Below are 14,558 nucleotides of genomic sequence, written 5' to 3' on the forward strand. Positions count from 1 at the left end.
ATATTCCACAGTCCACTCCACACTCCCTTCGGCCTCTACCCAAATATGCCCCCATAGTGACCATCCTAGTTAACAGCCGCTTGCCCCCATCTCCCTCCTCCTCTTTCCTGCTTCACTTCTCTCCATGGCACTCAGGCCCACTAGGCACACTCTAGTTACTCACTTCTCTATTTACTGTCTGTTTCTCCCATTAGAATGTAAGTCCCACGGAGGCAGGCAGCTTTGCCTATAGTGGTCACTGCTGTACCCTCGGCTCCTCACCCACACCTGGCCCACCAGGCGCTGAACAGATGTTTGCTGAATGACTGAAGGGCACAGGGAAGTGACTGAGGTAACACCACCGACTAGGAGAGGCACCAGCAGGCAGGGACAGCTGGCTGGCATCCAGCTGTGTTTTCTGCCTTTTCTACTAAGCATCCTCAGCTGCCGAGTCTATAACCCTCCCTTTCCTTGTGTTCCCCCAAATGGTTATTTTGTGAATGTCCCCAGGGAAATGTGGCCCTTGCAGATGGCTGGCTGTGCGGGGGGCCTCCTTCCCTTCATCCAGATTCTCTGCTTCCTCCCAAGGCCTCCTGGTTCAAAAAGCCCCCAGGAGAGGCCAGATGCCCCCACGGCATACCTACCAGAAGCCTTGAAGCATGACCACTCGGATCTCACCGAAGATCCTAAATCACACTCAGAGTCCTAGCTGCAAGGGAGTCTGGGAAATGCGGCTTACCACTTCCCAGGCTCCGCTGGAGAGCAATCACGCGAGAACGGTCCTTTCAAGGCACGTCACTCCCCACTAGTGGCCTTGAAATCAATTTACTGGAAGCAGACCACAGTCCTTTTTAATGAAATGGAACAGATGACAAAATATCACAGTGTACTATATATTCTGGGATAAGTACTGTTTCATGAAAATGTCTGTCCATGCATCAACCCAAACTGTTACATCAGAATTTCTGGTGCATCAGACTTTTTAAAAAACTCCCTGGTTAATCCAAATGTGTGTCCAGGAATGAGAGCCACGGGGTCTGGTCCTTTCCATTGGAAAACGAAGTTTCTGTACCCATGACCCCCGAAGGGGATCCCTGCTGCCTCCTGAAGCCAGCTTGGCCAAGAAGCTTGGGACGCTCCGTGTCTGTGTGACCAGTGATTAGAGGGCACTGAATCAGATTTGGAGGGAATCTTAGTTCACACCTTCTTTTTCCTGATGGGTAAACTGAGGCCATATGCTCACAAGTGGCTTGAGATAACCAGCCAGTACCTGACACAGTGGGCCTGTCACTACCTGGTCTCCGAGCTCCCGGGCCAGTGTTTTCTCCCCAATGCCATGGTGTTTTCATACACATCACCCCAGGTCCCCTTCCTTGGGGAGGAGTCAGTTGCAGTCACATCAGGAACAGAGCTCCGAAATACCCAGGGAGCCCTAACCTTATCCAGTCAGCCGCTGGGCCCCAGGGGAGAAGAACGCACCCCAGGACCCAGCCTGGGGACACAGACACCCAGGGTGCAGAGCGGGAGCCCAGGACATCAAGGACGGCACCAGCCCAGCCCCTCCTAGAGACGTTTTTTTCAGGATCTGCTCTCTGCACGGCCACTGGGGAACTCGAGAGAAAAGGAGAGATCCAAGGGCTTACAGTCCAAAAATGCTGACCCCAGGTAGCAAAATCACAAGAAATGCAATGGATTTCCTTCCTGCTGCCCATGGTTGAGTCACAGGAATTTCGAAGGGGCCGTATCCCTTGTGACGGTGGTACTGGGGTTTTGCTTCCGTTCCCTCATCATCCCTGAAACTCAGTACCCAGCAGGCACCTGTCAGCTCAGCAAACAGCTGTGGCCTGTCACCTGGCTGGCCCCTCTCAGCTCCAGGACACCAGTCGGGGTTATAGGATCAGCATGAGTGACAGCAGTGTCCTGGGGCCACCCGAGGAGAGGCAGAAGGCTGGGGTTTTCCTGGGCAGGACCCACCTGCATTGATCTCTCAAGGATCCCGATGAGTCAGTCCCGTTCGTCTGTCTCTCTGCTCACAGCCAATGTGGAAGGAGTAGCTGGTTCCTAATGGCGGACTTATTGGACTCTATGATTGCTGCCTGGCCGCGGTCACACTCCACATTCCCTCCTGTCTGATCCCATCATGGGCCGTGCTGGAAAGCACAATGCAGGGGCTGCCTCCCAGCCCTGTTCACCACACAGCTTGAGGAGGGAACCAGACCAGCCACATAACCCCTGTGACCCACGTGTCCTTCATCTGTACAGTGGACACAAGGCACGTGCATCAGAGGGCAGCTGGGAGGTAGGTGCACACACGGGAGGCACTCAGGGCATAGAGGGAGCTCGGTCATGTCAGTTTGGCTTCTGACCATCAGGCAGGACCTCCACCCACTATTTCCCTGGCCCCTCCAAAGGGTGGGGGGTGGGGGCGGTGTGTGGCGCTAGGATTCTCGGTACCCTACTCTCTGAAGGCCGTGCTACAGACTTGTCAACCAGAAAGGGCCCTCAAGACCCCAGCCTCCGAACAGAGCCACGCACGAATCACAGGAGAAGGGTGTCGAGGGAGAACTCCCCCGGCCTTCCCCGCACAGCTCGGCCTGGCTTTCCCCGCCAGCGGTGGTCTTCCTGCCCACCTGCCTCTCGTTCTCACGGCAGCACGTTTCCTCCTCTGACTCAAACCAACCTCAAGGCCGACTTCTCCAAGCCACGTGGCGGAGGACTGAACCCTGTTCCCCACCATGGCCACCATCACCCTGGAACCGTCCGAGAAGAGAAGTAAGTGTTCACATTTCATCCCCACCTGCCTGGAGGGGGACGGTCACTGCTGCCCCGTCTGTCACGTCTGTTCATCCAGTGACACTCGGGGCCTTCTGCCTGCCTGACTGTAGCACGGTGGCGTGTTACACCACCGTGGAGGTCTCCCTGCAGGGAGGGAACTGCCAGGTCTTACCCAACCAGCACCTCCCGTGTGCCTGGTGTGTACAAGCACTCAGTCTAGAGAATGAACGAAGGAAGGAACGAAGGAAGGAACGAGTGAACGGTGCGGCATGCAATCTCTGAACTCTGCATTCTCCGACTCAGGAGACACCAGGCACATTCCTCACACACTCAAGACACAGGACCAACACCTAAGACCCTGGGCTGCTTATCTGTTTGTCTCACCGTATCCACCCTCCACAAAAGGTGAGTCTGCCCAGTTCTGCATCCCAGTGGGCGGACAGCGCAATCAAATTCATCGGCCAATGCCCTGAGGTCAGAGGGAGGGAGCGGCAGAGGGGCTGATTAGCCCAGTTTGTTTTCTGGAGGAATCCTTAAGGGAAGGTCATCTCCGATCAGGCCACAGATCAAGCCAAAGACTCCTCAGCCCTTTAGGCTGGGGTGGTAATGCCCAGGGTCCTGTACTCTCTTCTTTGGCTTTCCTAGACCCCACCCAAACCTCTGTAATAATGCTTTCAATTTTTCTCAGCTTGCCCCATACGCAAGCATGCCCCGTGCTTCTCACCAGGCCTCTGACCTCTTGATCCCAAGGTCTTACCTTGTCAGGGCACAGAAACACCTCATGGGAAGGGAATGAGCGGTCCAGTAGCGTTCTAGAGGTTAGCTAGAAGGAAGTCCTTCTCTGGCTAGCTTCTGTTCGCCTTGGGGCAGGGAGGGACCGAGAGCAGGCAAGTCTTTTCCTATTTTTTAAATTACTTTCTTTGAATAGAAAGCCCAAAAAGACACGAAAGAGTATCTGCACTCACTCAAGTCTCCCCCACCTGGACAGTTTCAGGGACAGAGCGCGGAGCCCCCCTCGCAGGCCGACCTTTCCCCCTCCAGCAGCTCCAGATGACGTCCCATCACCGCACTGCACAGACCGTCTCCCCACAGTCCCCACCCGTGCTTCCTTCGAGATAGAACAGCACAACTCAGTTAAGTGCGAAGTCCCTCCTTGGACTCCAAGCCCTCCAGGGTCCCTGCCCTGGCTGACCGCTGAAGCTTCCAGAACACCCAGCCAGGACTGTTTCTCACAGCCTGGGACCTTCAGGAATTGGCATCCACAGAATGGAGGAACGGTGTTTTTCCTCCGACAATGTTCTCTTCAGATTAAAAAAAGAAAAAAGCCTAACCTCTAGCAGTTTGCAAACTGGTCCTGTATGATGGATCAGCGCCATCATCCAGTGCAATCTGCACGCATAAAACGTCATTCGGCAGCCCAGGTATTTCTTCCCTCTGCGACGTGGAAGCCCCGCTCCTCTTCGCCCCCCACCAAGTGCTGGGACAAGCCTCCTGGGAGTTTGCAAGCAGAGACCACAAGGAAGCAAGTGCGAAGAAGGGGTGAACTTGGCACACCTGCGACTGTTGCCACGGCCGCTAAATGCCATCAGGTGAGAGCTGAGAGAACCTCCCGGCCAGGGCACCATGTTATACGGGGAATCGGGGAGACCCCGAGGACAGCAACCACGGACGTCATCAGCTGACCGAGGACCCCAAGGAGCTCTTCGGCCCTGCTCTCAGAAGCAGTCACCTCACCTCTCACCATCCCCCAAAGAACAAGGAGTGCCAACCATCCCCCTTCCCAACCAGGAGCTCCTAGTGGCATCTTAGCAACCTCTGTTTACAGGACAAAGGCCAAGAGGGCAACACGGGCAACCACAGCATTAACCTACTAATCTGAGTTAGGAGGGAGGGAAGAGAGGGCAAGAGGGCAAGGATGGAGGCAAGAGGGAGAGGACCACACAGCTCAGCCCCAGGCACCGCCGCGGGAGGGGAGGCCTGCTCTCACTTCGCGTCAGGCCGTGGTACGCAGGTGGGGGTGCAGAAGCCTTGGGTTCTGAGGGACAGTGGGACAACGGAGCCCAAGCCTCTCCCGGCCTCAAAACAGGAAGGAGTCGGCGCAAAGTAACAGCGAGTCTTCCTCTCCACCCCGGGGCCAGCCTTCCAGCCGAGCCCTACGCGGGCTTGGGAGCATCCGGGCCTCCATCACCTGCCCGCAAGAGGAGGCCAAATAAAGACAACGGGGGCCCCTTTCGGGGCGGGGGTGGGTCATAGGAGCATCCGGGGCTTGCTGACAGGCCCTGTGTGCCCACCACGCCCCCCTGCAGAGGGGACAGTCTCTAAAGGCCTGCAGGTGGGCCGGGGGCGGGCGGCGCACCACGCAGGGGGCCCCGGAGGGAAGGTCTGGCTGGAGGGCACCTTCCGTGGCCAGGCCCACCTCCTCCCTTCGGCTGCTCTTCTGTGCCCTGTCCCACCGGTCCCCGTGCAGCGTCCCTACTCCTGTCCGTTAGAGCTGAGGCTCCGGGGCGGCCCGAGGGCTGCCGCCCAACAGTCGGAGGGCAGAGAAAGGCGGCGGCAGGACTCGCACACAGACCTGCCTTCCCCACCGCGCGCCCGCGGCCGACCCTCCCCCGGACTCAGCCTGCAACCGGAGAGCGCGACCCGGACCCCACGCGGCGACGCGGCCGCCCCCGAGGGCCCCCAGGCCGCGGGTCCGCGCGCGAACCCGCTCCCGCCGCTCCGCGAACTTGAACGCCGCGCGCCCCGGGGCTGCTTCCCAGTCGCGCCGCTCGCTCCGGCGCGGGCACGTGCGGCGGCGGCAGGGGCGGCGCGGAGGGGCGGCGGGCGCGGCGAGCCCGAGGACAGGGCGGACCCGGGGGCGCGGGGGGCGGCGCGGGGGCGCGGGGGACCCCGCGGCGCGCGGGCCGGTGGGCTCGCGGGGACGGCGCCTACCTTTCCTGAAGGGCATCGCGGAGGGGGGCGCCCCGTGGGGCCGGCCCGGGACTCCGAGGCCGGGCGACGTCCGAGTGGCAGCCCCGCGGCTCGGGGGCGCCCTGGCCGGGCGAGGGCGGGGGGGAACGGGACATATTTGGGCAAAGCGGGGCGCGTCACAGCCGGAGGGAGGAACCGCGGCGCGGCGGGCGGCGCAGCCTCCGGGGCGGGCCCGGCGGAAGCCGCTTAACCCCTGCGCTCCCGGCGCGCCCGGGGCCGCCCACCAGCCCCTCAGGAGCAGGGGCGGCGTCGGGCCCGCCGGTCGGCTCCTGCGGGCGGTTGGGGACGCCCTCCCAGGAGGGGTCTGGGGACTGTGCCCCGCGCTTATCCCTCGCGCTCAGGGGGACGGCTCAAGGGACTGCGCTGGCTGGAACTGAAATGAAACGAGGGGCGCAAGGAGTCACCCCTACCAGTGCGTCTCTGGGAGGCTCCCTGGCCACCCTCCTTCTAAACCCTCAGGCCTTCCCACTTCTGGGCTCCTGCCGCCTTTATTACTAACCCCCCCCCACACACACACACCCCACCAAACCAGCAATTACCACCTCTGTCGAACATTCTACTTTTCTCCTTTGGTCCCTGCTGTTTCCGGGGAACCTGGAGCAGCACCTCACACGTAGATCGTTAAATATGTCAAAAATAATAAAAAAAATACCTAGAGCGATGGAGGAAGGGGACCGTTCCGCGCATCACCACACATTCTCCCTCTGTAAAGGCCAGCGCCTGGGAAATGCTTCGTTATTTGATGGGATCGGATACCTCACAGGCTGAGTTAATGCCTGTGGAAAGTGCTATTTTATACTGCAACTTGAAGAAATGATGGTACGAACAATCTCCTGATCTAGTACTTAAGACGCTCGTGCAAATAGCAATTTCCCCATTAGGTAGTGAAAAAATCCATCCAGGTGAACTGAAAACCCAGTGGGTTGTCTATACTTAATCATTTCTTAGAATCAGTTTCCAGGCCTGCTCTCTTTTATGGGTAGTAGTCCAGACTCCTGCCCCACATTCGGGGGAAGCCACTGTCTGGGGAGAGGGAAGTAATTGTTAGTTCAGACAAGGTATTGTCAGTTGGCTTGGGACACGGCCCCGGTGGAGCCTTCTGGAAAGACACTGTTGCACAGGGTTGGCTGGAGTCTGGGATCAGGAGCTCTCAGACCTCACCTCCTGTGCCACAGGCCTCATGAGTGTGGGTGTCAGTCTGTGCAAGAGGAAAAGGAAGTGAGAGATGGGGGGGTGCCAGATTCAGTGCACTGAGAGACTGTCAAGTCCCTCTGCTCGTTTCCCTGCCGCCACTACAACACTCGGTGAACTTGCACTTGACTCCTTGGACTCACGTGCAAGGAAAGCCGATTTTATCTCAGGCCAGATAAAGGGGGCAAGACTTCTCGTCTCAGTGAAGCCAGAGGACACGCACTTTGAGGTGGGTGGGCCTTTCTTCCTTGTACTTGGCACCTTTCCTTCATTGCCTTGTGGACTCACGTGCCTGATTGTGATACAGTAAGATAAGTACATTTGGTCTTTGTCCCCAGTTCCTGGCACGCGGCTCCCAAGACCCTTGGAATCTGCGCAGGAATGAGGAGTGTTTGCTCGTGAAATGACTGCTGGGGCAGGGCATGTAGGCAGCTTCGGGTGAGGCCTGGTGGCCAGAAAGACTGCATCGTGCCGGGAGGGTTGGAACTTTCCATACCACCTCCAGGTGGTCTACCTCCAGGGAGGGCAGAGGGGCTGGAAATGGAGTTGGATCGCCAGTGGTCAGTCATGCCAACGTAATAAAAACTCATAAAAACCCTGAAATGACAGGGTTCAAAGAGCTTCCGGGTCGGTGAGCACGAGGAGATGCCGGGAGGGAGGTGGGAGGTCCACACACCTCTGCCCTCCTTACCTTGTCCTTGGCGTCTCTTCTGTTCCATGAGTTGTATCCTTTATAATAAACTGATAATAACAAATAAGGCACTTTTCTGAGCTCTGGGAGCCGTTCTAGCAAATCCTCAGACCCGAAGGAGGGAAAGTTGTGGGGACCCCTGACTTCGTAGTCAAGTCGGACAGAGGAGTGGGTACCCGGGCACGCAGTCACGGCATCGGCATCTGAAGTCTTGTGGGACCGAGCCCTTCCCCACCCTGTGGGGTCTGCTGACACCAGGGAGTCACGTCAGAACTGAACCGAATGGCAGGACCGAGACAATGCCTGTTGGTGGGGGAACCGCACACAGGTGGTATCAGAAGCCTTGTGAGGAAAAGCGGTTCGGGCCCACGGAGCCTGATCTCGCCACTTGGAGTGTCGCCCTGTGGACGAACAAAGGCATGGGACTCGCCGCTGTCTTGCTTCTGTCGTGCAGGAGAGCGGCCCTCTCCGGTGCTGTGGATAATCCCGGGACACTTGCTCTTTCGCTCCCAAGCAGAGCACGCCAGCGGGGTTGCCGTTGACGTTTCACAACTGGGGGAGTGTTTCTGCTTGTCCTCGGCACCAGGGAGGGAACGGCCTCGGCAAGTTCACACAAGAGAGAAACGAGCGGCGTGAAAAATCGGATTTGCTCAAGAACGAGCTCATGGCAGCCAGGCCCCAGGACGGGCTGGGAAAATGGGCTGGGGTAGAGGGATGCGGCCTTCGGTGTTGGACACGGAGGCAAGAGATGAAATGATTTAAAATGGGGGAATATATTCCAGGTGCTGTCAACGATGCGGTATGAGCATGGGGTGCCGTCATTCTGTCACTACTCTCCGAACTTGAACTTCCAACTGTGTCAGTCTAATGACTGTTGACTTAACCCCGGTCTTCCGAGGAGCTCTCCACACAGCAGAGTGTGGTCCGAGGCTCTTGCCTAGTGGCTGGAAGTGCGGGGGAAACTGCGAGGGCTGCCGTTCCTCCAGGCCCCAGTTACTGTCCCTGTAGGACGGTCGCCATCAATAGCATCGTCTGGTCACTGAGGTCCTGTGGACCGGGGCGTGCTCCAGCGTGGGGGCCCGGAGAGCAGGCTGGAGGGCGGGGATTGTGACAGGAGGCTGGGCCGCCGGGGCAGTTTCTGATTTACTAAGTCCAGGGCGCGGTGCAAGAATGTGCACGGGAGCAAGCTTCTCGGTTGATCAGGATGTCCCCAGTCCTCCCAGGGCCACCCTGCACTAACAGACCCAGAGAGGGGCACGGGACTGGGCTGTGGGGTGAGGGCCCCCTGAGCACTGGATCGCAATTGGGGATCCTTTCACCTGGGGCGCGAGCCACCCCCTCCTCTGGCATCGATGACCCGCCGGGTGCCACCCCCCACCCCAGGCTCCTGAGGCAGGAAGGGCCAGGCCCAGAGCCTCTGGTGGTCTCACTGCAGGAAGCAAAGGGCCCTCTTCCCGGATCACGTTCCCAGTTCCTAGGCCAAACTGAAGGCTTTCATGCCCCCTCCAAAGGGAGGGTGACACTCAAAAAGAAAAGATCTCACACTTTCTACCCTGGAAATCCCTCCCTCCTTCGGCCCTCCCTTGGTAGGCATTTCCATTTTCAAGCCTTTCCTCTCTAGTTATAGAATGTGAGGTTTTGTCTGCAATGAAGGAATTCAGGCCATAGGAAGAGGGGCCAGGGAACAGTGGGAAGCAGTATGTGAAGGAGGAAGGAAGAGGCGTGCCTGGGGACAGGGACCACCAGGGCGCATACAGTACTTGAGAGCCCTGGCCCCTCTACCAGGTTCCCCAGTGTGGAGAGTCCAGTGGGGGCTGTCCCCACCTCCGGGCATCCCCCGCCCCCTACTCTATGCCCCTTGGCATGTATGCTCCCTGAAGCTTAAAGCTCCTGCTGCCTTAAGCCTTCCTGCTCCTGGGGTTCTGCCAACAGGTGACCCACAGCCAGCCAGCCCTAGGATGGGTGCGTACAAAGAGCAGGGGTGGGGAGAAGGGATGGGCTAAGAATCCCTGCACGGCTTCCTAGGCTCTGGGACATGCCCTCTTCGAGTCTCACTGTCTTATCTGTCAAATGGGTATAATGCAATCTTCATGGACTGCTGTCAGGGTTCAGTGAAACTGCACTGGCGTGGGGCGTAAGTGCTCAATGACAGGTAGCTGCCGCCGCTGCTGCTAGGATTAGTAGAGCTGGAAGCAGGGCCCTGGGGTAGTGAGAGGGAAGGGTCCCAGAAGAGGAGAGAAGCAACGGGGAGCATCTGGGAGACGCAGTGTGGAGCCCGTGGGCCGGCCCAGGAATGCTGGGGCTGAGCTTCCACGGGGTCGCGTGGGACAAAGGAAATCCTGCTGCCCGGGGATGAGCTCTTCACCTGCCCGTTACCGAGCCGTGAGTGTGTGTGCGTGCACGAGTGCAGGTGCACACGGGTCTCACGGTGTAACTATGAACGAATCAGTGACCCACAGTGTTGGGAAAACCATAAACATTACAAGCAGTTACACGGACACATCTAACTCGCAGCTGTTGGTTTCTAAATACCAGTCTCCGACTGAAAGAACCAAGAGACCTTGGAGGCCTGGAACAGCGAAGTACAAGATGAGCCCAGAACACATTGTGGTGCCAGAAACCAAGGAATTATTTCGCTGAGGTACCCACAGAGGACGAGGACGTGTGCAAAAGCCACAGAAGCGGAGCTGAAAGGGCGCGTCAGAGCCAGTCCGAGCAAGGAAAGAAACTGTGGTGGAAACGGATCGTGCCCCGTAGAATAAAGTGAGAATCTGTGAGTCTATACTGACATAAAGAAAACACTCACTAAATACCTAGGGAAGGAGGGAAAGCTCTTCCTCACAAATTCTAAAATTTATGGAAATGATTAGAATCCTAGATGTAGAAGGAATCATGGAGCGAGAAATGTCACCCTTGGGCAAGGGGCACAGACCTCATCGTCTCCGGGAGCAGCAGGACCCAGAGCGGGCGCTGAAATTAGCGAGCAGTAGTGTGGTGAGGGGCAGGAGATGCACGCCCTCATAGTATCTCCTACAAGGTAATCACGGATGACCAAGTGAAGATGGTGACTTCACGGCAGAGGAATCTGGAAGCCACCTGGAGCACATCATCAACATTGAGGTCTCTGGTGATGGACCCAATCGGCCTCAGGTGCCTCCGGATATAACGTACTGGGGAGGACACATCACACATGTAGTGTTCTTGCCCCAAACGCATCACCTGAACTGGATCTTGAGGAAACATGACACACTGAAGATATAGGACATTACAAAAATAACTGGCAAATAGTTCTTCAACAAGGTCAAAATCGTGGAAGACAAGGAGACTGAGGAAGTGTTCTTGCTGAAAGGCAGCTGAACACGCATGAAGGCTAAATGGAAGAGCTGACCTGGATGGCGCCCGCCCCCACGGGAACGTTAGCAGGACAGAGGGTGACACAGGAATAGTATTGTGCCAATATTAATCTCCGGATTCAGGTGACTGTACTCCGCTGTTGTAACATCTGGGGAATTGGGGGATGGGGAGATTCTTTGTCCTCTTTGCAATATTTTTGTGTTTTGAAATTCAAAATAAAAAGTTAAAAAAAAAAACCTTAAAAAAGTAATTATAGAGGCTGCAAAACTCACTAAATGAGAGAACTCCCAAACTGATTTGGCTGTGTAATCAGCTACTAATTACCATTAAAGATGGGAACGGCCTAATTTCCAACAGCACGAGGAGAATTACCGCTATGTAGTGACTTAAAATACCACTTACTGACTCTCGATTCTGTAGGTCGGAAGTCTCGCAGCGAGACTGGGGTCTCCGTTCAGGGTCTCACGAGGCTGGAATCATGGTCACAGGCAGAGCGCCCATCCGGAGGCTGGAGGAAAACCCTGCTTCCAAGCTTACTCCCTTGAGCAGAATTCAGCTCCCGTGGCTGCAGGAATAAAGTCCTTTTCTCCTGCTGTCAGCCAGGGCCACTCTCGGTTCCCAGGGGCTGCCTGCCTTCTTGCCACGTGGTCCCTTCCCTTCCGCAAGTCAGCCATCCGAGCAGGCCCATCGCTTCTCACGCTTCGACCTCTGACCCCTTCTTCTGGGATCCTGGGGGGAAACTCCCTGCCTTAAAGGGCTCAGGCCTGTGCAGATCATCGCCCTCCCTTAAGCTCAGCTGAGCGGGGATCTTCATTTTATCTGCAAATTCTCTGCCCGGCAGTACCTGGATTAGTGTTAGACTGAATAACGGAAGCTTTGTGTGTGCCCGGCCAGGAGTCCCGGGGACCGTGTGGGATCCTGCCCACCACAGAGTAACTCTTTAAACCGAATAAATGGGTACAAACTGACAACAGGCTTATGGGGGGTGGGGGGCTTGGCCTAATGCCCTGAGGACATGGGTCTCCCGTGCCCACCAAATCAGTCTGACCTGGCTCAGAGAGAGTCGCCTTCCCCAATAATCCTCCTGTTTAAACGGACTGTTACGCAGCCACCCAAAAAATAAAATCTTGCCATTTGCAGAGACGTGGATGGACCTAAAGGGTGTTATGCTGAGCAAAATAAGTCAATCAGAGAATGACAATTATACGATCTTACTCACATGTAGAATTTAAGAAATAAAACAGAGAATCATAGGTGAAGGGAGGAGAAAAAAGATGAAATCGGAGCAAGAGACAAACTATAAGAGAGACTTACTGTAAGAAACAAACTGAGGGTTGCTGGAGGGGGGTGGGTGGGGGAAGGGGTCACTGGGTGACCGGCAAGGAGGAGGGCACGGGATGGAACGAGCACCGGGTGTTATCGAAGACTGATGAATCACGGCTTCTACCTCTGAAACCAATACACCATACATTAATTAACTGAATTTAAGTTTTTAAAAAATGCTTTAAGGCACGCCACCAAAATCCTCCTGTTTAAAACCGATTCCTATGTTCAGCCCTGACTATGCTAGAAGGTAATTAATCATCTTCTTTCCAGTTGGTTTCAGAAATCAGGATCTCATCTCTAGGGCACAGATTCTGTTCCAGTCCCTGATGTCCCCAGTGGCAGGGACGTACCATTGGATTTATTGCTCACCTGTCCTTGTGGCTCCGCAGGGCCCAGGACATCGCAGCTGCGGCGCTGGGAATGTGTGCCTGGAGGCTGAGCAGCTCCCTGGCACTTGGGGACAAGCTACCCCTTTCTGCAGAGGAGTCAGGGAAGGGAGGCTCCAAACTCGGTGGGGGGCTTAACCCAGGCCCTCGAAGCCCGCTGAGCCCCGGACTGGGGTGGCATTGAGGAGGGAGCCACTGAAAACCTCAGAGGCCTATATGACTCCAGAATGTCACCAGGCTGCCCTCAGGAAGTTCATTCTCATGCCAGGACAGGAGTAGGCTTTTTGTTGTTGTTTCTTCCTCGCTCTAACAAACGTCTGATTCCCGTGGAGGTGTGTATTCGCCCCGTGTCACGGCCCAAGGCGGCCTCGGCTCAGGAGCTGGCCTGGCCTGGGTGCCCGGCCAGACAAGGACAGACCCGAGGCCTCCCTGCGCTCCCTCCTGACCGAGGCGGCTGTTCTGCTGCGCCCCATCCTTGCCCCAGGGAGCTGGCTTCTCTCGGGTCGTTGTCCCGCAGGCGGGAAGTCACTATCCTCAGAGGGCCAGCCTAGCTGTGAACCGAGGGCCACCAGACCTCAGCAGCCTTAGTCTTAATAACTATTTATGGCCAAGGAGCCTAGCTGCCTCTTTCCCAGAAATCAGGGTCAACTGCTCTGGCCAAGGGGTGGCTTCCCACCCCCATCAGGGTCCCAGAATACGCTACTGCCTTCTGAGGGGACATGAAGAACCGCTGTGATTTAAATGAGTCACAGAATCGCTTCCAGAGAAAAAGGGCAAGTCTTCCCTGTGGGCTTTCACATAACCTGTGATAAAGACAATTTGGAGGTGAACGGAACAGTGGACGAGCCAGGCTGGAGGGCAGCTGGGGGATCTCCTTCTGCCCATTTCTGCCTTCCTCGGCCTCTATTTCACCATCTGTAAGATGCAGAGAACATTAGTTGTCGGCTGGATGTAAGGACCCAATGGCCACTTAAAAGAGAGCACAGGCTCTGTCACGTCGGAGGAGCACAGACATTTACTCTACATGAGGCTGGCTTTTATCTGTACGGAAGACTGCATGGAGTTATTTCTATTTTTTTTTTTTTAAAGATTTTATTTATCCACTTGACAGAGAGAGATCACAAGTAGGCAGAGAGGCAGACAGAGAGAGAGGGGGAAGCAGGCTCTCCGCTGAGCAGAGAGCCCGATGCGGGGCTTGATCCCAGGACCCTGGGATCACGACCTGAGCTGAAAGCAGAGGCTTTAACCCACTGAGCCACCCAGGCTCCCCGAGTTATTTCTATTTTTAACACTTGTTTTATCCAAATTCAAAAGTTGGGGTTTTCTTTAAGCTTTTAGGCTTAACTTAAAATGGCATTATTCTACTTATAACCGTATCATGTAAAATACAGTAAAATTTAACAGTCCCTGTTAAGGGGAACCTTGACAACAGGCCCCACGTAGGAACGTTATTTAGACAAGTGCCTCGTGGAGTACAGCTGCACTCATGAACTACTTTATACTTCTGCACACGTGCGTCTGCTCACAGGCCCTCCCAACCAACCAACTAAATGTGGTGAATCGTAAGTTCTTTCAGATGTTCCCACAGTGCTTACAATCGTCATAAAATTGCACTGCACCTTTTAGGTCAAATCACAAGTCCACACCAATCACTCATATATCTGTATTAAAGCGGGATTACAGAGTCAGTCCGCTGGAGAGTCACATTGGCCACAGTCCCTTAAAATTCCAAGTTCTTAAAATGCCCAATAGATACCAGTCATCCAAACTTAACCCCAATATCGAAAGTATGAGTTTAACTGGCTTCATATTCCTTCGCTTAAATAGAAACTTCTCCACAGTTGAAAGAGAGGGGGTCTACACAAAAGCAATTATAACATTTTCAG

The 14,558-nt window shown here is 55.7% G+C and overlaps 1 protein-coding gene across 1 annotated transcript in view; it reads right to left on the bottom strand.

The window, feature by feature from the left end:
- The window catches only part of PFKFB3 (6-phosphofructo-2-kinase/fructose-2,6-biphosphatase 3), a 73,856-nt gene extending 68,077 nt beyond the window's left edge, over positions 1-5,779 (bottom strand). The window contains exon 1 of the mRNA XM_044228437.1: positions 5,686-5,779. Coding sequence (XP_044084372.1) covers positions 5,686-5,701 — 16 coding nt within the window. The 5' untranslated portion in view covers positions 5,702-5,779. The remainder of the gene's footprint in view (positions 1-5,685) is intronic.
- Between the last annotated feature and the right edge of the window lie 8,779 nt (positions 5,780-14,558).

The sequence above is a fragment of the Neovison vison genome, chromosome 12 (genome assembly GCF_020171115.1).
Source record: "Neovison vison isolate M4711 chromosome 12, ASM_NN_V1, whole genome shotgun sequence".
Lineage (NCBI taxonomy): Eukaryota > Metazoa > Chordata > Mammalia > Carnivora > Mustelidae > Neogale > Neogale vison.